This window comes from Loxodonta africana, chromosome 1, assembly GCF_030014295.1.
Source record: "Loxodonta africana isolate mLoxAfr1 chromosome 1, mLoxAfr1.hap2, whole genome shotgun sequence".
Classification (NCBI taxonomy): domain Eukaryota; kingdom Metazoa; phylum Chordata; class Mammalia; order Proboscidea; family Elephantidae; genus Loxodonta; species Loxodonta africana.
Window position 1 is genome coordinate 171,600,879 of NC_087342.1, and position 24,464 is coordinate 171,625,342.

Below are 24,464 nucleotides of genomic sequence, written 5' to 3' on the forward strand. Positions count from 1 at the left end.
CTAAAGGCTGTGGTCTTTGCTCTACATCAGTAAGTGCTTCAAGTCCTCTTCAATTTCAGCAAGAAACATTGTGTCATCTGCATAACGAATGTTGTTAACGAGTCTACCTCCAATCCTGATGCTGCGTTCTTCTGCATAGAGTCCAGCTTCTCGGATTATTTGCTGAGCACACAGATTGAATAGGTATGGTGAAATGATACAACCATGATGCACACCTTACCTGACTTTATACCAATTAGTATCCCCTTGTTCTGTTCAAACAACTGCCTCTTGATCTATGTATGTATTCCTCATGAGCACAATTAAGTGTTCTGGAATTCCCAGTCTTTGCAAAGCTATCTATAATTTGTTATGATCCACACAGTCGAATGCATTTGCATAGTCAATAAAACAGAGGTAAACATCTTTCTGGTATTTTCTGCTTTCAGCCAGGATCCATCTGACGTCACCAGTGATATTCCTGGTTCCATGTCCTCTTCTGAATCCGGACTGAATTTCTGGCAGTTCCCTGTTGATACACTGCTATAGCTGCTTTTGAACGACCCTCAGCAAAATTTTACTTACGTGTGATATTAATGATATTGTTCAATAATTTCTGCATTTGATGGCATCACCTTTCTTGGGAATGGGCATAAATATGGATCTCTCCCAGTCTATTGGCCAGGTAGCTATCTTTCAAATTTCTTGGCATAGATGAGTGAGCACTTCCAGCACTGTATCCATTTGTTGAAACATCTCAATTGGTATACCATCAATTCCTGGAGCCTTGTTTTTCACCAGTGCCTTCAGTGCAGGTTGGACTTCTTCCTTCAGTACCATTGGTTCCTGCTCATTGCTACCTCCTGCAATGGTTGAACATTGACCAATTCTTTTCGGTATAGTGACTCTGTGTATTCCTTCCATCTTCTTTTGATGCTCCCTTCATCATTTAATATTTTCCCCATAGAATCCTTCAATATTGCAACTTGAGGCTTGAATTTTTTCTTCAGTTCTTTCATATTGAGAAATGCTGAGCATGTTCTTCCCTTTTGGTTTTTCTATCTCCAAGTCTTTGCACATATCACTATAATGTTTTACTTTGTCTTCTCAAGCCATCTTTTGAAATCTTCTGTTCAACTCTTTTACTTCGTCATTTCTTCCTTTCTCTTTAGTTACTTGACGTTCAAAAGCAAGTTTCAGAGTCTCTTCTAACATCTGTTTTGGTCATGTCTTTCTTTCCTGTCTTTTTAATGATGCCTTGCTTTCTTCACAAATGATGTCCTTGACATCATTTCACAACTTGTCTGGTTTTCCGTCACTAGTGTTCTATGTGTCAAATCTATTCTTGAGACGGCCTCTAAATTCATACTTTGGCTCCATGGACTTGTTCTAATTTTCTTCAGTTTCAACTTGAACTTGCATATGAGCAATTAATGGTCTGTTCCACGGTTGGTTCTTGGTCTTGTTCTGATGATATTGATCTTTTCCATCATCTCTTCCTACAGATGTAGTTGATTTCACTCCTGAGTATTCCATCTGGCGAGGTCCATGTATATATTCACTGTTCATGTTTGGTGAAAAAAGGTATTTACAATGAAGAAGTCGTTGGTCTTGCAGTATTCTGTCATGCGATCGGCAGCATTGTTTCTATCACCAAGGCCATATTTTTCAACTACCAATCCTTTTTCTTTGTTTCCAGCTTTTGCATTCCAATCACCAGTAATTATCAATGCATGCTGATTGCATGTTTGATCAAATTTCAGACTGCAGTAAGTTGGTAAAAATCTTCAATTTCTTCATCTTTGGCCTTAAATTGAATAATAGTGGTTGATCCATAAATTTGAATAATAGTCGTATTAACTGATCTTCCTTGTAGGCATATGGATATTATCCTATCACTGACATCATTGTACTTCAGGATAGATCTTGAAATGTTCTTTTTGATGATGAATGCAACGCCATTCCTCTTCAAGATTTTGTTCCCGGCATAGTAGGACATCTGATTGTCTGATTCAAAATGGACAATATCAGTCCATTTCAGCTCACTAATGCCTAGGATATCAATGTTTATATGTTCCATTTCATTTTTGACTACTTCCGGTTTTCCTAGATTCATACATCGTACATTCCAGGTTCCAACTATTAATGGATGTGTGTAGCTGTTTCCTCTTATTTTGAGTTGTGCCACATCAGCAAATGAGGGTCCCGAAAGCTTGACTCCATCCACGTCATTAAGGTTGACTCTACTTTGAAGAGGCAGCTCTTCCCCAGTTGTCTTTTGAGTGCCTTCCAAACTGGGGGGCTCATCTTCCGACATTATATCAAACAATGCTTTGCTGCTATTCATAAAGTTTTCACTGGCTAAATCTTTTCAGAAGTAGATTGCCAGGTCCTTCTTACTAGTCTTCTTAGTCTGTAAACTCAACTGAATCCTGTCCACCATGGGTGACCCTGCTCGTATTTGAATACCAGTGGCATAGCTTCCAGGGTCACAGCAACAAGCAAGCCCCCACAGGACGACAAACTGACAGACACTTGGGGGTGTTTAGATAGAAAGTGACATTTAGAAGTGGACACTGTTGTGTGCACATTGCTACTAGGGTGTCGCTAGTTCTTAGCCCTTTCAGTGAGCAGAGCTAAGAAACACGTCTGTATACCATTGTAGCTGTTAGGTTCCATTGGTCATTTTCAACTCATAGCGACCCTATACAATAAAGTAGAACTGCCTCATAGAGTTTTCTTGGCTATAATCTTTACGGAAGCAGATCACCAGGTCTTTCTCCTGTGGAGCTGCTGGGTGGGTTTGAACTGTCAACCTTCCAGTTAGCAGCTGAACACTTAACCGTTTGCACTACCAGGGCCCCTTTAGTCTGTGTACTAACGCACTATATCTATTTGCATATATATATATTCAAATAAATATGAATTCGTATTGATGCCTCCAACTCTAGTCCAGCACCACAGGGTTCACTCTTGCCTTCTGAAGGAGAATTTTATAAAAGGAAAAAATCCTCTCCACAGTGGGTTGCTAGAATTTAGACTAGAGAGACACCAGTTTCCTGTAGCCCAGAGCATGTTCCTTTCTGCATTTCTTCTCACAGCCCTCTAGCCCATGTGCCTGCACACCAGCTCCAGCACTGGGGGACACACAGGAGACCCCAACAGGATGTTCTGCTTCCCATCCCAGTCTCTGCCACTCAGGTGTCAACACTTAACAGGCAGCCTGGTCACTTCTATTACATCCCCCAAAGGCTGGAGAGGCAGGGGCTGGGGCAGGGATGATCATATCTAGTTTTAGTTTCAGAACTCAAAAGGAAACACCCACTCTAACATGAATTCAAAAGAACCCTTTCTTTCGTATCTCCCTTTACAGTTTGACAAAAGCTTTCATAGTTGTTAACTCCTTCAGTGCTCCCAACAGTGAACAAAAGATTATCACCCTGTGTTATAGATGAGAAAATCAAGGGGAGGACCTGGGGTAGTTTTCCAGGTCTTGTGGTCTCTAAGTGGCACTTGCCTGTCAGTTTTAAAACTCCCTGATTGGGAGAGCCAGTCAAAGTGGTCAGGAGGTTGTCCTGACCACTTGAAAGCTCTGGAAATTCCCTTTTAGTGGGGGCACTGCCACTTGCCTCCACGTATTCTAGTTACAACTAGTAGTCCCTGACTTACAACGTATTCCAGTTATGATGAACTGCACTTATGACCTTCTAGGTTTTTTTTTTTTTTTTTTTGTATATTTTATCATTAGTACATCTTCCTGGGAGGAAGTTACAGGAAAATGCATGCAGAGGATATGGAAAAAATTGCTGAGTTATGTGAACATATTTCAAGCATTTGATCAGGATAATACAGTGGAAGAGATCAGTGGAAAAACTGTCCATAAGGCAAGAACACTCAATATAGAACTTGATATTGCCAATGTGGAACAGCTCATAGATCACAAAGAAGAGGACTTGACAGATCAAGCCTTAATGGATTTTGAAGAGTAAAGAAACGCTAAAGAAGAAAAAATAATGAGGAAGGGGCAAAGTTGTAAAAAAATTTTACAGTGAAAGGATTAGCTGGAGTTTTTTCTAAATTAAATCAAGAACTTTAGTTGCTTGAAAACATCAAACCAAAAGCTGATCGCTTTGCTATAGTTGGTAGGCAGATTCGGGTAGCAGTGAAATATTACTCTGAAATACATGAAGAAAGAAAGTAAAGGATTATACAGACAATTCTTACTAATTTTCTGACTAGAAACACCATTCCTATTCCCAGGGTTAATTCAGTTTATCTAGAACCTTCCACAAGTGGAGTTATTACAACTGATAAAATGCCAACATTATCTAATTCTTCATCATTGTTGGGGTAAATTTTTATGATTTGAATGTTTCTTTATGTATATATGTATTAAAATATATCTCTAAGTTTATATGTAATGTTTCCAACCCCCAAAGACAAATAAGTTTGCATTTATAAAGACACTGATGATAAAAGGCAGTAATGATGAAACTAAAAAAAAAAAAAATGAGGTATTTGACTTATGTCAGAACTGACTTACACTGGAGTCATCGGAACAGAACCCTGTCATACATCAGAGATTACCTATACCCTAAAAGACCGTGCAATGGAAGCTGAACCCACAGCAGGAGGGGCTTGGGGCATAGAGCTTGTCCCATAAATCACTGTGCATGCACTCCCAGGGGTGCCTCAGAGATCACAAAGTGGGAAAATTCCACCACTTGAAGGAGGACATGGAATCTATGAGATCACAAAAACAACACCTCTGGGAGAGTGTGGCTAAGGCAGAGCATCCAAACAGGCGTGCTGGAAATGGGTTACAGGGTACTAAGATACTGCTCCATCCCTGAGTGGTCTGAGGCCCAGACAGCCTCTTCCAGCCAAGGGCAATTTTATTCCTTGACCTCATGGTGCCAGCACCAATCTTACCGTTTTCTATGTGTTGTGACATGGGGACATTTGGAAAGCAGGGCCTCAAGGATCAGGCTCTAAGTGGAGAGTGAGAGTCTGGACTATTTCTCCTGGAGCCCCCTCCTTTCCTAAACTACTTTGCTGAGCCTCAACATCATCATCTATAACATGAAGGACTTGGTCATTTAGCACCTCGTGGTGGTAGCATGAGGAGGCAGCTTGGTGCACTCTTCAAGACACTTAGGCAGCATGTCAGCTCAGGCCTTTGTGGAATTCCCTCAGCCAAGGGAAACTTGGCAAGGCTCTGCCCCACTCTCGTTTTGATGCCAGACACTGAAGAACTCCTCCCCACTGCCAAGGCCCCTGAGGCCATAGAAAGAAGGCTGGGCAGAAAAGCAGGGAAAATGAGGTCAGCTCTCCCAGGGGAGGGGCAGGGACCATAAAGAACATAGTGAGAACAGTATGTACTCAAGGGGGTGGGCATGGACAGAAGGAGGTGCTTTCTCTGAGCACTACACCTGTGTCTTGAGCCATTCTACTTAGAAAGGAAAAGGGCCTTCAGCCTTGGAGGGAAGCCCTGGATGGAGAACCTGGATCTCAGGTGGAAACCAGGAAACGCGCCTCCAAGGGGCTCATGCAGGGCCTGATGGCAGGGCTTTCTTTTTGACCTCTCTTGGAGCTCTACTTCTTTCTCCTGTTTCTGCTTACATCTACCAAAGTCTCTTAAAAATCACCTTGGGTAGACACATGACCTGGGTCTTGCCAAATTCTACTTTAATCAATTACCAGCAAGTCAGAGGCAGCTTCCTGTTCAGAGGGCATTCTACCTAAGCAAAACCAGCCAGAGCTGGGGAAGCTGTGCTGGGTGCCCTCTCCATCCTCCAAGCCTTGGGGATCTAGAGTTAAATAAAATACCCTTGCTATGGTTCTTCGGGACACAGCCATGTTAGAAGCAACAGCCTGGCTATTTTCTTAGCTAGCCAACAGGATCACCTGCACTGACCCATTGCCAAGTACTCTTCCTCCTTTTCCCTGGTGACATGGGGGTCATGTCAGTGATGCATGGCCAGAGAGGGCATCAGGCTGTCCCTTGGAGTTGAAACATCTGGGAAGGTCCCAGGCTGCAGGGCTTAACGCCAGGTGTTGCATCCATTATGTATACAGAAGGAGCCTCTGCAGACAAACTTCTGAAGGGGATCGAGCTCCTGATTCTGCCCCTCTTGCTTGATGGTGGCTGCTTCTGCTCCCTCCAGAAAATGTTCATTTGGGACTGAAATTGGAGGGCTAATGGGAGAAGGGATTTTTTTCTGACCTTGAGGGCTCTTGTTTAAAAAAAAAAAAAAATTGTAAGATGGAGCAAAGGCTATGTGCCTTCCCCATTGCCCTGTGTGCTGATGGTGATATGTGCTATAAAAACAAGTACAGAGTAAAGTAAGAGGAAATGGAGAGTGACAGGGGCTGATATTTTAGACAGGGTGGTCAGGAAAGGATGCTGATGAAGTAGCATTTGAGAAGAAACCTGAAGGAAGTGTGGGAACAAGTCAGGGAGACATCTAAGGGAAGAGCACCCAGGAAAATGGAGCAACATGTGAAAGGAACCTGGGTCAGGAGCAAGGTCAGAGGATACAGAAAGAACAGCAAGGAGGCCACTGTGGCCCAAGCAGAGTGAAGGATGGGGAAAGACATGACCGGGCGACTGAAGAGGCGGGTCGCCTTGTAAGGACTTGGGCTTTTACTCTCAGTGAGAAGGGGCCACTGGAGGCTTTAGAGAGAGATGGGGCATGATCTGAATTAGATTTTTAAAGAACCAGAGTGGTTTGCTGTGAGTGGTGAAAGGTGATTGGATTCTGGATCTATTCTGAAGGTAAAGCAATAGGATTTACTGCTGGGCTGGATATAGTGCCTAGGAGACAGGGAAGAGTCAAGGATGAGGCTTCAGATGGCCAGTATTCTTACCAAGTCTGGAAGCATCTTTTCCTCAAGCCCTAGGAGACACCTCTAGCACACAGTGTCCTAAGATCCCCAGAGCCTAACAGATGGAGGACACAGCCAAAACCACTGTCCCCCAAAGCTGAGTATGGCTACTTTCCTTTTCAGAGAGACTCCTATAGCCCTCTTCATACAATCTGCCCCAGGGTCTTACCTGACACCATCTCACCACCATAGCCCTGCTTGACCAGAGAGAAGACCAGCTTCTGCTGGTGGGCACAGTCGATACATGCTTGCACAGCTTGCTGCAGGACTGCAGATGGCCTCTCGGGTCCGAAGTGCTCAGGGAGCTGCTGCACCTTCCTCCTTTCCAGGTATGGCCCTGCGTTGGCTTGCTTGTTGATGTAAAGGCAGACTATGGAAACAGAGACCACAAAGCCTCAGCATCAGATGTGCATCAGGCAATTGGGCTGCTCCCATGTACTGGGACATACCTCTACCATCCTCTTCTGCCCTGGGCCTTGGGAAAAGACAGACTCTTTCCAACATAGGAAGTAAAAGAGGCAAAAGCACCAAACACCCCACCTTATAGGGCTTTCTCTCAAGGGGGACTCCTGCTAGGGGACAGATGGGTATGCTCATACCTGATGTACATACTCAAACCTGAACGGTGGAAGATTACAGTGGCTTATGTGGACTGTGTGTGCAGATGTATATATGTGCTGGGCATGTGCACATACAAAATAGTCTTCCTTCTTCTACAGGAGCTATCAAGCTACACATAATGTTTGCCATTTCTTTGTTAATCTTCTGTGATTAAAAAATCAGGCCAATGCTGATCGCTCTGGAGACTATATAATCAATGAAGTTCTAAAGAGATTGCTGCCTTCTCTTACACTCATCTGAGACAATTATAAGAAGTCTAAGCTCAAGGAAATAGATGCTCAGCTGCCCATTCAGGTGAACTCAGTCAATGGTCTCCACACTTTAAAAATCACAAACCCATCATAAAAAAATATTTTGAGCACATGCCCCAAAATGTATTTGTTTGTAAATAATATATATTCTTGGTTTTATTATGGTATTGTGTACTTTGAAAAATATACCCAAGAAATATAAATTTTAAAATAAGGAGAGAAAAATAGATATTAATAGCAAGCGTCGTATCTTCTTATACAGTGAAAACTGTGAGAGCTGGAACTCAATGGGACTGCCTTGTTTTTCCAGGTCTCGAAAGTTTTCCACCTTTGACAGGGTGCTTTTTCCACTTTTGTATTGTTCGTTTTAGTGGGAAATATTTGTTTTCCTTCTGTGACAGGTTTCCGCCTTACACAGTTTCCAGCTTTCACTGTATATGTTAATGACTCCTCTTATGTACCATCTCCCCATCCTACACCACCTCCACCGGGGGTATGGGCATCTTAACTTGGAGACTACCCATGCAAAGGATTGTTGAAGAAAGGCTTTCCAATGAGACCGATAGTATTTTGGAAAGGTTAAAGAGTAACAACAAAGGTGAAAATTTTTTTATTGAGCAACTTTTATTACACTGCGTACTTTATATAATTTGACCCTGGGTGGTGTAAACAGTTAATGTGTTCAGCTACTAACTGAAAGGTTGGTGGTTTAAGCCCACCCAGAGGCACTTTGGAAGAAAGTCCCAGTGACCTACTTCCAAGAGGGCACAGCCATTGAAATCCCTACAGAACGTAGTTCTACTCTGACACACATTGGGTTGCCATAAGTTGGAATCAACTCAAAGGCGAATGGTTTATATACTTTATCTTATTTGATTCTCAAGACAAACCTGTGAGTTGGGTATTATTACTGTGTTACTAATGAAGAAACTGAGGCTTAAAAAACAAAAATTTTTTTTTTTTTAAATGGCTAAATGGCTGCTCAAAGTCTGTTATCGGTAGTGGAACAGGGATTTGGACTCAAGTCTTTCTGAGGACAAGGCCTGTGCTCTTTTCATTCTATAGGCTTCATTTGCTTCCACCCATCCCAGACAATTAAGGAAAATCCAATTAATAAGGGACCTTCATACTAGGCACTGTGCTAGGCCCTACAGAGAAAATGGTGACCAAACAGATGCAGTGCCTGCCTCCACAGAGCTTACAGCCCAGTATGGGAGACAGACCTACTTGGGGAATCACACAAACAGATGTGAGCCTGTGGCTATGGGAGACACTAGGAAGGTATCAGGAGAGCCCGTACTGGGAGAATTTGACCCTAGCTGGACAATCAGTGAAGGCTGCCTAGAGAGAGATATGCTTGAGCTGAGATGTAAGGGAGGAACAGGGTGAACAGAAGGGAAGATCACTCCAGGTGCAGGGAAGAGAATATGGCCACTCCTAGGGACTAAGAAAAGAAGAGCAGTATGGCTGGTCACATGAGGATGGAGTGTGCGGGGCCTTGCCGCCATATTAAGAAATTTGGTCTTTACCTAAGAGCAATGGGAGGTGGTTGAAGGGATTCAAATAGGGTGGAAGTGGGGGCTATGGTTGTAGTGAAAGGGGACTGTTAGAATGCGTGTGAGATGGAATCAGATTGGTGTCACTCTCATGATGAAACTGTTGGTGAAGGAGGGATCAGAGAGAGAGAGAGAGATTGTGATGCATACTATCTTGACTCAGTTGGAGGGTGCTGGGTGGGACGAAGGGAGGTTAGGGTCATTAGAATCTGGAAGTTCAAATACAGGTAATGGAAACACCCTTCAAGGTGAACAGGCTTACTACTGGGGCAAGGTAAATCATCAATCTCTCTTTCGCATCCCACCCCAAAGCAACCAGCTACATTCAAGATGCACTGAAAACTAAGGTTCAAATAACTCAAGCTGTAAGACATTTAAACTCATGTTCTCAGAGAATCTGGTCATCCTATCTGCTATGGAGCTTTCTCAGGTGGCAGCTCTTTCATTCATAAAGTAATTGTTTGATAGCAGGTTGCTTTGTTACCTGCTGGCAATTGCAGCCTTGGAGCTCATTCTGCGGACCTACCTGTGAGAGCTTGTGGGACTGCCAAGCTGGGTATGGTGGCTGCATCCTGAGGAATGTTGCTGAGGTCAGGCTCAGGGGTACTCCGTGGAGGTGAGAGAGCTAAAGGAGTCATGAGAACTCGAGACTTCAGCTGCAAGAGAGAGCCTGACAGGTCAATAAATCTGGATATGTTCTCTATACATTTCCAGAATATTTCCTTGATATCAGTTCATCATTACTACTCTAGCGTGCTTCTACAACTTTCTATTGTGAAGCTTTGGGGGCTGAACTTCAGTCTGATGGTGGTTATGTTTGAGATGACAATGTTCCGCTGTTATTCATAAGGATTTCACTGGCTAATGCCCTTCAGAAGTAGACTGTTGGGTCCTTCTTCCTAGTCTGTCTCAGTCTGGAAGCTCAGCTGAAACCTGTCCTCCATGGGTGACCCTGCTGGTATCTGAATACCGGTGGCATAGCTTCCAGCATCACAGCAACACACAAGCCCCCACAGTACGACAAACTGACAGACACGTGGGGGCTTATGTTTGGGATCGACTATACACATGGACCTCACCAGATGGAACACACAGAAATCAAATTGACTATATCTGTGGAAAGAGATGATGGAAAAGCTCAATATCTTCAGTCAGAACAAGGCCAGGGGCTGACTGTGGAACAGACTATCAATTGCTCATATGCAAGTTCAAGCTGAAACTGAAGAAAATCAGAGCAAGTCCACAAGAGCCAAAATATGACCTCGAGTATATCCCACCTGAATTTAGAGACCATCTGAAGAATAGATTTGATGCATTGAACACTAGTGACCACAGACCAGACGAGTTGTGGAAGGACATCAAGGACATCATCCATGAAGAAAGCAAGAGGTCACTGAAAAGACAGGAAAGAAAGAAAAGACCAAGATGGATGTCAGAGGAGACTCTGAAACTTGCTCTTGAGCGGTGAGCAGCTAAAGCAAAAGGAAGAACTGAGGAAGTAAAAGAACTGAACAGAAGATTTCAAAGGGCCTCTCTAGAAGACAAAGTAAAGTATTATAATGACATGTACAAAGAGCTGGAGATGGAAAACCAAAAGGGAAGAACATGCTCGACGTTTCTCAAGTTGAAAGAACTGAAGAAAAAGTTCAAGCCTCGAGTTGCAATAGTGAAGGATTCCATGGGGGAAAATATTAAATGATGCAGGAAGCATCAAAAGAAGATGGAAGGAATACACAGAGTCGTTATACCAAAAAGAATTAGTCAGTATTCAACCATTTCAAGAGGTGGCGTATGATCAGGAACCAATGGTCTGAAGGAAGAAGTCCAAGCTACTCTGAAGGCATTGGTGAAAAACAAGGCTCCAGGAATTGATGGAATATCAGTTGAGATGTTTCAACAGACAGATGCAGCACTGGAGGTGCTCACTCGTCTATGCCAAGAAATATGGAAGACAGCTTCCTGGCCAACTGATTGGAAGAGATCCATATTTATGCCTATTCCCGAGAAAGGTGATCCAACAGAATGCAGAAATTATAGAACAATATTGTTAATATCACACGCAAGCAAAATTTTGCTGAAGATCATTCAAAAATGGCTGCAGCAGTGTATCGATAGGGAACTGCCAGAAATTCAGGCTGGTTTCAGAAGAGGACATGGAACCAGGGATATCATTGCTGATGTCAGATGGATCCTGGCTGAAAGCAGAGAATACCAGAAGGATGTTTACCTGTGTTTTATTGACTATGCAAAGGCATTCAACTCTGTGGGTCATAACAAACTATGGATACCGCGGCAAACAATGGGAATTCCAGAACACTTAATTGTGCTCATGAGGAACCTTTACACAGATCAAGAGGCAGTTGTTCAGACAGAACAAGGGGATACTGATTGGTTTAAAGTCAGGTAAGGTGTGCGTCAGGGTTGTATTCTTTCACCATACCTATTTAATCTGTATGCTGAACAAATAATCTGAGAAGCTGGACTATATGAAGAAGAACAGGGCATCAGGATTGGAGGAAGACTCATTAACAACCTGCATTATGCAGATGACACAACCTTGCTTGCTGAAAGTGAAGAGGACTTGAAGCACTTACTAATGAAGATCAAAGACCACAGCCTTCAGTATAGATTACACCTCAACATAAAGAAAACAAAAATCCTCACAACTGGACCAATGAGCAATATCGTGATAAACAGAGAAAAGATTGAAGTTGTCAAGGATTTCATTTTACTTGAATCCACAATCAACAGCCATGGAAGCAGCAATCAAGAAATCAAAAGACACATTGCATTGGGCAAATCTGCTGCAAAGGACCTCTTCAAAGTGTTGAAGAGCAAAGATGTCACCCTGAAGACTAAGGTGCGTCTGACCCAAGCCATGGTATTTTCAATCACATCATATGCATGTGAAAGCTGGACAATGAATAAGGAAGACTGAAGAAGAGTTGAAGCCTTTGAATTGTGGTGTTGGCGAAGAATATCGAATATACCATGGACTGCCAAAAGAACGAACAGATCTGTCTTGGAAGAAGTGGGGCCAGAATGCTCCTTAGAGGCAAGGATGGTGAGACTGCATCTTACACACTTTGGACATGCTGTCAGGAGGGATGAGTCCCTGGAGAAGGATATCATGCTTGGCAGAGTACAGGGTCAGCGCAAAAGAGGAAGATCCTCAACGAGGTGGATTGACACAGTGGCTGCAACAATGAGCTGAAGCATAACAACGATTGTGAGAATGGCGCAGGACCGGGCAGTGTTTCGTTCTGTTGTGCATAGGGTCGCTATGAGTCGGAACCGACTTGACGGCATCTAACAACAACAACAACGTTTGGGATCACACTCGGAAGTCAGCTCTGCACCCTACCTTTGTAGCAGAGTCTCCTAGGATATGACAGTGTCAGTCAGTGAATGTGGAAGCATCAGAGGTATACATAGTTGAAACCCATAAGCCCTTTGAGTATAGGATGCAGGATGGGTGGCAGCATCCCATCTGAACCCCTCTGCTCTCCAAAGCCCTGTGGTCAGGGCTTCCCCTGTGTCCACCCAGAGACTGACCCTGAGGCTCTCAGAGTCACTCTCCTCACCCTCTGCTGACCTTTCTTCTCGCAAATGTCACTGGATCCTGCTGGAATAGAGAGCAGGAGCCATTTCTCCAAGGGGCCGATACTGTTCAGTGTTTATTCCCTGCTGCTTAGACTGTCAGAACTAGCCTGGATGTGGAATGAGTGCATTTGCTAGTAGTGAGAAGCAGCCACCTTGAAGGTTGTTATGGATTGAATTGTGTCCCCCCAAAATATGTGTTGAATCCCTGGCCCCTGTACCTGTGGAAGCCCTACGGAGCTTAGTTCTACTCTATAACATGAGATTGCCATGAGTGGGAATCAACTCAATGGCAGGCAACAGGTCTGAGTTTTTGGCTTGAGTGCCTGTGGATGTGATCCTGTTTGGAAACGAGGTTGTACTTTTGTTATGTTAATTACATCACACCTGAGTAGTGTGGGTCCTAAACCTAATCACTTCTGAATTATAAAAAGGTCAGAATAGACACAGAAACACACATATGGGTGAAGACAGATGCCATGTGAAGATTATCTAGAGGCCAAGGACATCAAGGAATACCCAAGGGTACAAACAAGAAAGAAATTGACACAGCCAAGACCCTAATTTGGACTTCTAACCTCCAGAATTGTGAGAAAACAAATTTCAGTTCTTTAAAGCCACCCACTTGTGGTATTTGTGTTATGATAGTCCTAGGAACAACAAAGGTCTCACTTGAAACCACAAATAAGGAACTGAAATCTGCTATACTGAAATAAGGTGTAGATGAGGATACAAACATGTCACTCTCTCTGCACCAAGAGACAGACAAGCTTCTAATCTTAGCTATGTACCCAAAACAATGAGTAAGTCAGTCACTTTCCTGCTATACCACTGACCTATGTCTAGACCCACTCCAGACCAACTAAGTCAGAATCTTCTGGGGGTAGGACTTAGGTATCAGTAGCTTTTAAAGATACTGAGGTGATTCCAATACACAGTCAAGGTTGAGAACCATTGCTCAAGGCCAGTGTCTTTCAACTTTAATGTGTAATCCGTCACCTGGGAATATATAATTAAAATGCAGATTCCATTTCAGCAGGTCTGAAGTGGGACCTGAGAGCCTTCATTTCTACCAAGCTCCCAGGACCATGGACCACATTTTGTGTAGAAAGTTTGTATGTGCCGTTGTCAACATATATGCAGTCCCCATCCATAGCCTGACTTGCTTCCTGGATTTTCAGGAAAGAATAATAAAAATAATCATGGAGAAATAGTATTTCTGCTAGTTATCTAAACATTCTACGTTCATTCTTTTGTTCATTCAACAAATATGCACTGAGTACCTATTATATGCAGAGGCTCTCCTATCTGCTGGGGATACAACAGGGGATAAAGCAGACAAAAATCTCTGCCCTTGAAGAGGTGACATTCTATTGGTGGAAGACAGACAACAAACAGAACAAATAAGGAAATGATTTAATATGTTAGGCTATGTCAGGTTAGAAGGCTATAAGAGCCGAGGGTGAAAATAAGGACAGAAAGGGCACAGGAAGTACAAGTGAGGAGGTATATTTTATGTTGAAATTTTAAATAGAGTGGTTAAGACAGGCTTTACTTCTTGGGTGATACTGTGCAAAGACTCAAAGGAGGTGAGGGAGCAAGACATGCAAGTATTTGAGGGATAATGTTTCAGACAATGAGAACTTCAAGTGCAAAGGCAGGAGCATGCCTGAAATGTTTGTGTGACTATAGGGAGGCCAGAGTGAGATTGAGAGATAATGAAGCCAGATGGGGCAGGGCTTTGCAGGGCATTGTAAAGCTTTTGACTTTTACTCTGAGTGCTTTTAAGCAGAGAAACTAGAGGTCTAAACTGACATGTTGACAATCCGTTTGACTGTTGTGTTTAGAAGAAACTGAAAGGAGCCAAGTAGGAGGATAGATGAGAGATACTGGTAGCTTGGATCAGAGTGATAGCAATGGAAATGGTGAGAGTGAACAGATTCTGGATACATTCTGAAGATGGAGCCGCCAGAATTTACTGACACATTGGCTGTGCTATGTGAAAGAAAGAAAAAAGTCAAAGATGACTCCAGTGGTTTGGTCCTGGAAGACTGCAGGTGGAGCAAGGTTTTTCTGGGGGGAAGAGGGAAGTGAAGAGGCCTAGAGAAGATCAAGCGTTAGTTTTAGACGTGTTAAGTTTAAGATGCCTATTAGAAATCCAAGTGGAGATGTTAAGTAGGCAGTTGCATATACTGGAGTTCGGAGTTTTAGGGGGAGAAGTCTGAATGGAGACAGGACGTTTGGAATCATCACTATATAGTTGATATTTAAGGCCATGATAATGGATGAAATCACCAGAGAAGTGAGGTTAGAGGCAGAAGTGAAGTATGCAAGGATTGAGCCCTGGAAGTCTCCGATATGAAGAGGAAAGATGAGGAGGGACAAGCAAAAGAGACCAGGAATCAGCCAGTGGGGAAGAAGAAAACCAGAAGAGTGTGTATCATGGAATTCAAATGGAGAAACTGTTTCAAGGAGAAGAGAGTGGTCAGCCATGTCAAATGCTCTGATCAAACAAGTAAGAATAGAAGTGAACTTAGATTTAGCAATTTATCAACAAGAAAAGTTGTGGGGATGTGGGTAGGGAGAGAATCTGATTGGGATAAGTTTAAGAGATAGTGAGAGGAGAGGCATTGGATTAGCAAGTAAAAACAACTCTTTCAAGAGATTTTGTCAAAGAGGAAGCAGAGAACATAGCCATAGCAAGAGGGAAAAGTAGCATCGAAAGGTTTTTTTTGCTTTTATTTTTTGTTTCTGAGATGGGAGAAATAACAATCCCTTAATGCTGATGGAAATCATCCAGTAATGCTGATGGAAATCATCCAGTACAGAAGGGAAAAACAATGATACAGGAGAGTGTGTGGAGAACTGCTGGTGTAGAGACTTTGAGGAGGTGAGAGAGGATGAGATTTAATGCATAAGGAAAGGGGGTGGCATTAGAGAGAAACAGACCTTTCATCTATCGCAACAGGAAGGAAGGCAGAATGTGAGAGTCTGGATGCTGCGGTGGGTAAAGGTAGAGGTAATGGCTTTCAGAAAGTCTCTTCCAATGGCTTCTAATTTCCCAGTAATGCAGGACATTGAGCACGAGGATGGAGGAGGAGGACGTGTTAACCAACCAAGGGAGTGGGAGGACAGGGAGTGGATAGGGTTATGGAGTGTGGCTGCAGAGCAGAATTCAGGGCACACGGGGATGTATGGAAGGAACTTAAAATGAGATCGGTTAACGGTGAGCACATTTGGCTTCACAGTGCTGCAAGAGGCAGAATCTGGGCTCTCTAGGGACCCCCTGTGGTAATCAGAAGCTAGAATCAATAATAGAGATTTCACCTTATTGTGAGTTTAGCATTTGAAAAATGAAAAGGCCCATCAATTAGCAATACACTGTTAAATATTATAAAAAGATTTAAAAGGAACCCCAGTGGTGGGAATGAATGAACCAGAAGCCTGCTGTGACTCAGACACCATGACCTTGGTGTGGCTTCCTGATCTGAGAAGTGTGATTAGGGTAGTGTCCATCCTACCTGCTCTCAGACTTCATACCCCAAGAGTCCACTTGATGGCTTTATAGGGGTGATATCCCTCTTTGCGGTACCTGGGTGGCGCAAATGGTCTTTGCTCTACTATTAACCAAAAGGTTGGCGATTTGAAACACCCAGCAGTGCTGTGGAAGAAAGGCCAGGCAATCAGCTCCCATTAAAGACCACAGCCAAGAAAACCCTATGGAGCTTGGTTCTACTCTGTAACACATGGGCTTGCCATAAGTTGAAATCGACTTGAAAGCAACGGGTTTGGGTTTTGGTTTGGCATCCTGCTCTGTATAGCTCAGGATGGAGAGGCTGGTGGTGAGCCTACAGAGCCCTTGAGAACTGTGGGCTCTGGGAGAACCTTGGCTAAGTCTTCCTTTACAGACCTAAAGCACTCCTTCCCTCAACATGCAGATAATGACGTTCATGGAAACAACAGGATCAGCAAGTTGTTATCTCCTCCTCCATCCCCAGCCTTTAAGTAAATCATACAAAAGTCTTTGTGATCCATCCCTAGAAATATGATGACGATGATGGTAATGAAAATGATGGCTAAGACTGAAATACCCAGGCACTGTTCACTATTTATGTAAACCTCATAACAACCCCAACATCTAATGCTTGCTCACTATTTAATACTTGTGAGAGGCATCCATCCATTGAACCCACCTGAAATGAGGTAATAGGATTATAACTGGCTCTTACCTCTGCCCACCATTGCTGCCCAGGTGAAGCAATTAAAGAGATTTGTCACCCGGTTTTGGGCGAGGGGGGGAACCTTCTATATTCATCTACCCTCTGAAACAGCTGCTGGGACTTTTGAACAGAGAAATCTCATGCAACTGTGGGTAATACATGACTTTTTAAAATATCCTTTTGGTAAGAGAATAAGTCAGTGATAGAAATGCCCTTTGACTTGGCATTCCAAAATTTCCATCTTATTGCATAATATAAAGAATCAATATTAGCCTAGCCTAGAAATGTCCTAAAACAGAGGACCATAGAGATGAATCCACTGGCTTGGAATGTCCCCTTTGGTGTGACTGAGACCCAGGTCTGTCAATGCAAGCCTCTCCCTCATGCAGAACAAGGAGCTCTCATCTGTCCCAACCTATCCAAGCTGCTCTCCAGGCAGAGCACTTGTCTTTGTTGTTGTTGTCTTTTGTTTTGTTTTTTCAATGGACAAAATAGAAAAGGATGCCCACGTCTTGATTTCTAATACCATTCTTCAGTAAAAGGATCCAGGGCTCCTAGGAGAAATGGCTGGTTCTAGGGCTGGGACAAGAAAAGTACAAGATGAACCTAGAGCAACTTGTAGTGCCAGAAATAAGAATGTGCTAAAAAAAAAAAAAAAAAAACCCACACACAGCAATGAGGGTATGTCATAGGGACACATGAGCCAACTGAAAGAGCTTCCAAGGACCAAAGCTGGAATAGTGTAAGCAACAAAATAAATAAAATAGTATTGCATTGTAACTCAAAGTATTAAATAAATACCCATGAATCCATACATATATAAATAAATGATCGAATAAGTAATAAATGAGGGGAAATAGACAAATGTCCTGTGCATAAAAATTTCAACTAACTTATATAGATACTACTTCGCCCTTAAAGAAGTAGAGCCTAACTCCCACTCCTTAAGCGTGGGCTGCACAGTGGCTTCCTTCTAGAGAGTATGGTATGGAAAGGGGGGCGGGGAGGAACTTTAGTGCAGACACCTGACAAACACTACTTCAACCAGGTGATCAAGGTTAATATCAACAGTGATAAGCCATGTTGATAAGCCATTGCCGTTGAGTCAATTCTGACTCATAGCAAGCCTGTAGGACAGAGAAGAACTGCCCCATAGAGTTTTCAAGGAGCACCTGGTAGATTCGAATTGCCAACCTTTTGGTTAGCAGCAGTAGCACTTAACCACTATGCCACTAGTGTTTCCATGTTGACAGTAGGTACCCCTCATATGATGTGATAAGGGTACATCACCTATGTGGTCTTTCTCCCGAAAACTCCTCCTAATCATGAGGAAAACATCAGACAAACCCGGATTGCAGAACATTCTACAAAATACTTGACCAAATACTCCTCAAAACTGTAAAGGTCATCAAAAACAAGGAAAGTCTGAGAAACTTTCACAGCCTAGAGGAACCTAAGGAGATGAGAGGACTAAAGGTAATGTGGTTCTGGATAGGATCCTGGAACAGAAAAAAGGCATTAAAGAAACACTAATGAAATCTGAATAAAATATAAAGTTTCATTAGTTGTAACAAATGTACCATTGTAATGTAAGATGTTAACAATAGGGGAATCTGTGTGTGGGGTACATGGAATTTCTCTGTATTACCTTCTGTAAATCTAAAACTATTCTAAAACAGTTTATTTGAGAGAGAGAGAAAAAAAACACACACACACACAGGGTCAGGCAGAATAAGCTGGATAAAATAGAGAGGGGCAGTGAGGAAGGGTCTCTTTCTTGGTAGCATAAACTGGAAGAAGAGTTGTTGCCCAGTACACCTTGCTCTGTTATATAGGTGCTAATCCCTGGCCTTCAAAGCCAACGACCCCGTACAGATGCTGGTAAGTTGGCACCTTTACCTGAAATCCAAAACCTCAATCAAATGGGTATGGCAACTCCTCATCTAGGGCACTGCTGCCAACAGCTGCTCAGGGACCTGTGCTTTGCCTTGTTAAAGCACCATGGTGGCATAAAGCGGAAGAGGAAAGTGTCAGTCCCTGCCAGGTGGAGTCTCCACCAGAGGGGGCACGGGATTATGGACCAGCTAACCTTCCTTTTCCATTCGCAAATCCAAAATACGGGCCTGAAGAGTTGCTTGCTCCCACTGTCTTTCAAAGAATACCCTCTCTAATACGTTTGGCAGAGAAGCACTGAGGAGAAGTGGGAGGGAAGGCTGCCATGGTAATTGTTTGTAAACTCAGATGTGTGGCCGGGAGGACGCCAAAGGGCAAAGAGTCAAACACTTTTGTAGAAATACGTGAGTTTGACAATAACAAGAGGTACTAACTATATAGTGTTAGGCAGACTGACAGCAAGAAGTCAATAATCAGAGGATGGAGAACATGGTTGAAAACAAAAACCAAACCCACTGCTGTCGAGTTGATTCTGACTCATAGTGACCCTATAAGACAGAGTAGAACTGCATGGCAACCTACAACGGAACAAAATGCAACTGCCTGCCTGTGCCATCCCCATGTTCGTTTGTGACCGTTGTGATCCACGGGGTTTTCATTGGCTAATTCTCAGAAGTATATCACTACATCTTTCTTCCTATAACGTCTTAGTCTGTAAGCGCCACTGAAACCTGTTCAGCATGATAGCAACACACAAACCTCTGCTCACAGATAGGTGGCGACTGCGTATGAAGTGCTTGGTTGGGAATGAAACCCAGGGAGGAGACAAATAACAAACACACAACAAAAATATCAGTTATGATGTGCAGGAGCCCCTAGGTGGCACAAATGGTTAGATGCTTGACTACTAGCTGAAACACTGGCTGTTCAAACCCACCCAGAGGCACCTCGGAAGACAGCCCTGGCTTCTGAAAGGTCACAGCCTTGAAATCCCTATGGAGCAGTTCTACTCTGCACACACGTGATCACCATGAGTCAGGATCAACTAACAGCAACGTGGTAACTGCTACACAGAGATGTAAAATACAGTCATTTGATAAAGTATGACCAGGCAGCCAGGGTAGTCCTACAAAGAAGTGGCATTTAAGTCAGGATCTGAATGACAAAATGGAGCCTGTCTTGACAGGGGAAATAAATGCCCAAAAGTTTGGCTTGTTCAAGGAACCAAAAAGCCGGGGAGACTGGAGCTGAGAGTAAGAGGCAGAATGATACGAGATGAGGCCAGCTAGGTATTCAGGACTAGACCATGTAGAGCTTTCCAGGTCAAGATAAGGAGTTTGGATTTTATCCTAAACATTATGGAAACAATTACAGAATTCTAAGCACAAAAAAACACAACCCAATTTTTATTTTATGATGATAATCATGGCTGTGGTAGAGAGAATAGATTGGAAAGGCAAAGTGGAGGAAGGAGCATTAGTAAGGAGGTTATTGCATGGTTCAGGGGAGCCACTTGGAGGCAGAAAGAATTGGTTGGATTTGAAGTGTATTTTGAGGTAGAGTTGAGGTGATGGGTGAGAGAAAAAACGAAATCAAGGATAACTGCTAGTGTTTACACAAACTTTGTTTTGATGGTATATATGCATTGTTAGTTTTGAAATATTAGCATTTGTCTATTTCACCACCACACCCATTGCCATAGAGTCAATTCTGACTCATAGCAACCCTATAAGACAGATTAGAACTGCCTCATAGGGTTTCCAAGGAGTGGTTGGCAGATTCCAACTGCCAACCTTTGATTAGCAGCCGCTAATCAAACGCTTAACCACTGTGCCACCAGGGCTCCTTATTTGTGGCCTATTTAGCTAACTTTGAGGGAACAGTAATATTGACTTTGTCTCTAAGTTTCAAAAGATTTCACCTCTAATACTCAAGCAATAAGCCTTCATAATGGAATAGGAGAAGTTCTGTTCAGACCTCCTGGGAGAGGATAGGAAGAGAAGGAGAACATCTACATTTCCTTATCTGAGAAATGGACACTGAAAACTGACATGATTTCTGTCATCAACTACACATTGCCCACTGCAATGCAGGGGAGTGGTGAGAGCACTGGACTCAGAGATAGTGACTGGGGTTCTAAACCTGGTTCTGCTGCCAACTCACGTGGAATTCTAAGCAACTCACTCAATGTCTCTGGGCTTCATCTTCCAAATGGGCTAGAGGTGTTGATTTCTAAGCTGTCTTACAAATCATAATGTTGTGTATGTACCTTGCACTGGCCTACTTTTCAAAATCTTAAAGAATTTGAGACCAAACTGTGTCAATGTCATATTTTGAAAGTTGACTGGAAGAGACGTGGTGTCCTAAAAACTCATGCTTGAATTTCTTTGAAGTTATGTTTTTTGCAATATAAAAAACTAGGTTATTTGGATAAATTAAAAACAACTACAAATACTGGATAAAATGTAAGACAAATAAAAGTACTGAGGAGCTAACAATATGTAAAGAACAATCAGGCCAAAATATAGATGAAATCTAGGCCTTGTGAATTGCTGTGGACAAAAGTCTAAGCCCAGGACTCACCCAAAAGGGCTACAACCTCAAGGTAAGGGTGAGCCAGCTGTAAACTTACCTACTACCCTACTCCCACCCCCACCTGACTATAAGGAAAGTTGCCTTGACATTGGGGAGAGAGGGCATTCAGAATCCCTGAGAACTTATCACCACAAGCCAGACCTCACACAGATTTGCAGCCCAGATTCACAGAACTTGGGTGGAAAGCTTGAGGTTGTGAATTTAATTTAAAGAATATTCAGTCTGGTAGTGCCCTGAGGTACCTATAAAATCAAACACAAATCCTGTCTGGAAGAATTTACTATTATCCTAGGTTTCAAAAATATTTGTTCAAAGTCAATGAGTTACACAGTCCAAAATACCCAAGCACATAAGGAAACAAGGAGCCAAAGAAAGAATGAGCAAGAAAAGCACAAAACAAACACATAATAATAATAAAAACAGAAACACTTAAGATATTTCTATTACCAGGCTTAGATTAGAAAAGCAACTGTGATTCTAATTATAGAAATATAAATTACAAGCTTGAAAATATCTCCAGGGAACAGAAAACTATAAAAAGTAACTTAGTAGATTTAAAAGAGACCCAAATTTCACTTCTATAGATGAAAAATACAGTAACTAAAATAAATAAATAAATGGATATATTTAACAACATATTAGACATCGCTGAAGAGGGAATTAGTGAATTGGAAGACATGTCAGAAGAAATTATTCAGAAGGCATCATAGAGACAAATAGATGAAAACTATGTAAGAGAAGTTAAAAGAGAAAAGTCTTAAAATTAGCTTAAAAATGCAGATTACTGTCCAAGTAACATCTAAATAAACTATTAGATAGCTGAGTTATTTGTAACAATGAACCCCAGAAGATAACTGGAGTAATATATTTAATGTGTTTCAAGGAGATAACTGACAACCTAGAATTCTACATCCAGCAAAAAAAAAAAAAAAAAATTATTTTTAAAAAAGAAGATGAAATAAAGATACTTTCAAACAACAAAAATTAACAGAGTTCATTACTCTTAAAGGGACTTCTGAAAGATGTTCTTCAAGCAAAAGGAAAGTAATCCAGGTGGAAGGTCTGACATTAAAAAAAAAAAAGAATTTTTAAAAAGTGGTAAATAGGTGAATCTAAATGAAAATGACTGTTTAAAGCAACATGAATTATGTCCTCAGAGCTTAAAAGAGTTAAAAAAAATAATTAAAATACGTGACAACGGTAATACCTAAGTGAGGGAATAAATGCAGTTACAGTATCCTAAAACAAAACAAAAAAAAAAAACCAAACCCATTGCTGTCAAGTCAATTCTGACTCACAGCAAACCTATGGGACAGAGTACAACTGCCCTGTCTTAAAGTTCTTGTATTATCCAGGTAGAAAGTGAAGGTATGATTAACTTTAGAAGACCCTAAAAAGTACACATGCCGTGATTTCCAGAGCAACCATTAAAACAATAGAAAAAAGTGCATAACTTCCAATCCATAGAAAGTAGAAAAAATGAAATAATAAAAAAAAATCTAAAAGAAGGCAAGGAAGACAAAAGGAACATAGAATGAGTGGGACAATTAGAATGCACAAAATAAGATATAGATTTAAACCCAAATATATCAGTAATTTCTCTAAATGTAAATGGACTAAATGCCTAGTTAAAAGATAAAGAATGTCAGACTGGATTTTTAAAAAATCATGCTTTCCCTCCCTTCCGTCACCTCCCCCCATACCAGCTTGAGGAAAGATAGCTTTATCCATGACCCTGCCCATTTCTCCTTTAGACAGCACACCCTTTCTCGGTGCAAAACTCCCTCAGGGTTCTGAGGAGATGCCGTGGGAAGCAGAGTTAGGGAAACTGAATGCCTCACAGCGCTTGATCTCAGGCTTCAGTCTAAAAATGCACCAAGTAGAAATGCAAATCAGCTCCAATAACAAGAAGGTTGTGGTCAGTGACCTAATTCCATTCCTGGGAGTCAGCCCCATAACGGGTCTACCCCACATTTTGTCATCTTTGGGAGCCTTTGAGAGCCAAGGAGGTTTGTTTAGAGAGTCAACACCCAGCATCCTTGGGCCTCGAGACTTGCTTTGGCACATGCCCCTCATTCGAATCTGGGATCCGAATTAAATGATCTTTGCACTAAAACTTCCCTAGGAAAATAAGATGACCCAAATAAAATATACTGCCTGCATCACAATGAGGGCAGAAGAGGAAGGCTGGAGGTGGGAGGGAAATGGTCTGGCTTTTTTTGTCTTTCATAGGTGCAAATGACACGCAGATGCGATGGAGATGCCGGAGCATTCTCCCATGAATTTTTTGTTGGGGACAGGCTCTCCTTTGGGCCCAGAGAGATGCTGAAACTGGTGAGGTGCAGCAGAGGAGGTGGAAAGGGTGGTTGCTCTGCCTGGGGTGGGGTAGAATGGTTTAATTTCCCTCTGACAGAGGAAAGTTAAGAGATGAGACAATGAAATAGTGCTCCACGGGGACTAGGAGAGAGAAAGAAAAGAATGCAAAAACAAAAAATCACCGTCACCAAATAAAGTGGAGCTCAGAAAAACAGATCTATCAGATGAGAAGGGTTTCGTGAAATGTTCTCCACTGTGCCCTATGACCCCAAAAATCTTTGGTAGAAACCACACATTTCAAGGAACGCTTGGTGTGATTGCGTTTCTTACACAAACTGATGAGGGGGCCAAGCTCTGCACATCAGGAGGCACAGGGTTGGAATAGTCAGCCCTGCAGATGAGATAAGACACATTGTACATAGGGTTACAGCCGTCCTGTGCACAGCTGACCCCAGAGCAGTCATGTGCTGCAGCTGGGTTATATTGGTTCACTGAAGCAGTTGGTTAACTTTTCAGGAATTCTACAAGCCAATGGTCAAACACAG

General features: G+C 42.4%; 1 protein-coding gene across 11 annotated transcripts in view; it reads right to left on the bottom strand.

The window, feature by feature from the left end:
- SCML4 (Scm polycomb group protein like 4) overlaps positions 1-24,464 on the bottom strand; it is a 153,970-nt gene that overhangs the window by 40,938 nt on the left and 88,568 nt on the right. For 10 of the 11 annotated variants that reach the window (XR_010322550.1, XR_010322551.1, XM_023543052.2 and 7 more), the window contains 2 exons: positions 9,822-9,951; positions 7,037-7,237 (listed from right to left, as the gene is read on the bottom strand). Coding sequence is in view for 9 of the 11 variants with exons in the window: in XM_023543052.2 (XP_023398820.2) it covers positions 7,037-7,237; positions 9,822-9,951 (331 nt within the window). In the remaining 2 variants the exon portion in view is untranslated. Of the gene's footprint in view, positions 1-7,036; positions 7,238-9,821; positions 9,966-24,464 lie in introns of all 11 variants that reach the window. The other variant, XM_064289489.1, reaches the window with a different exon arrangement.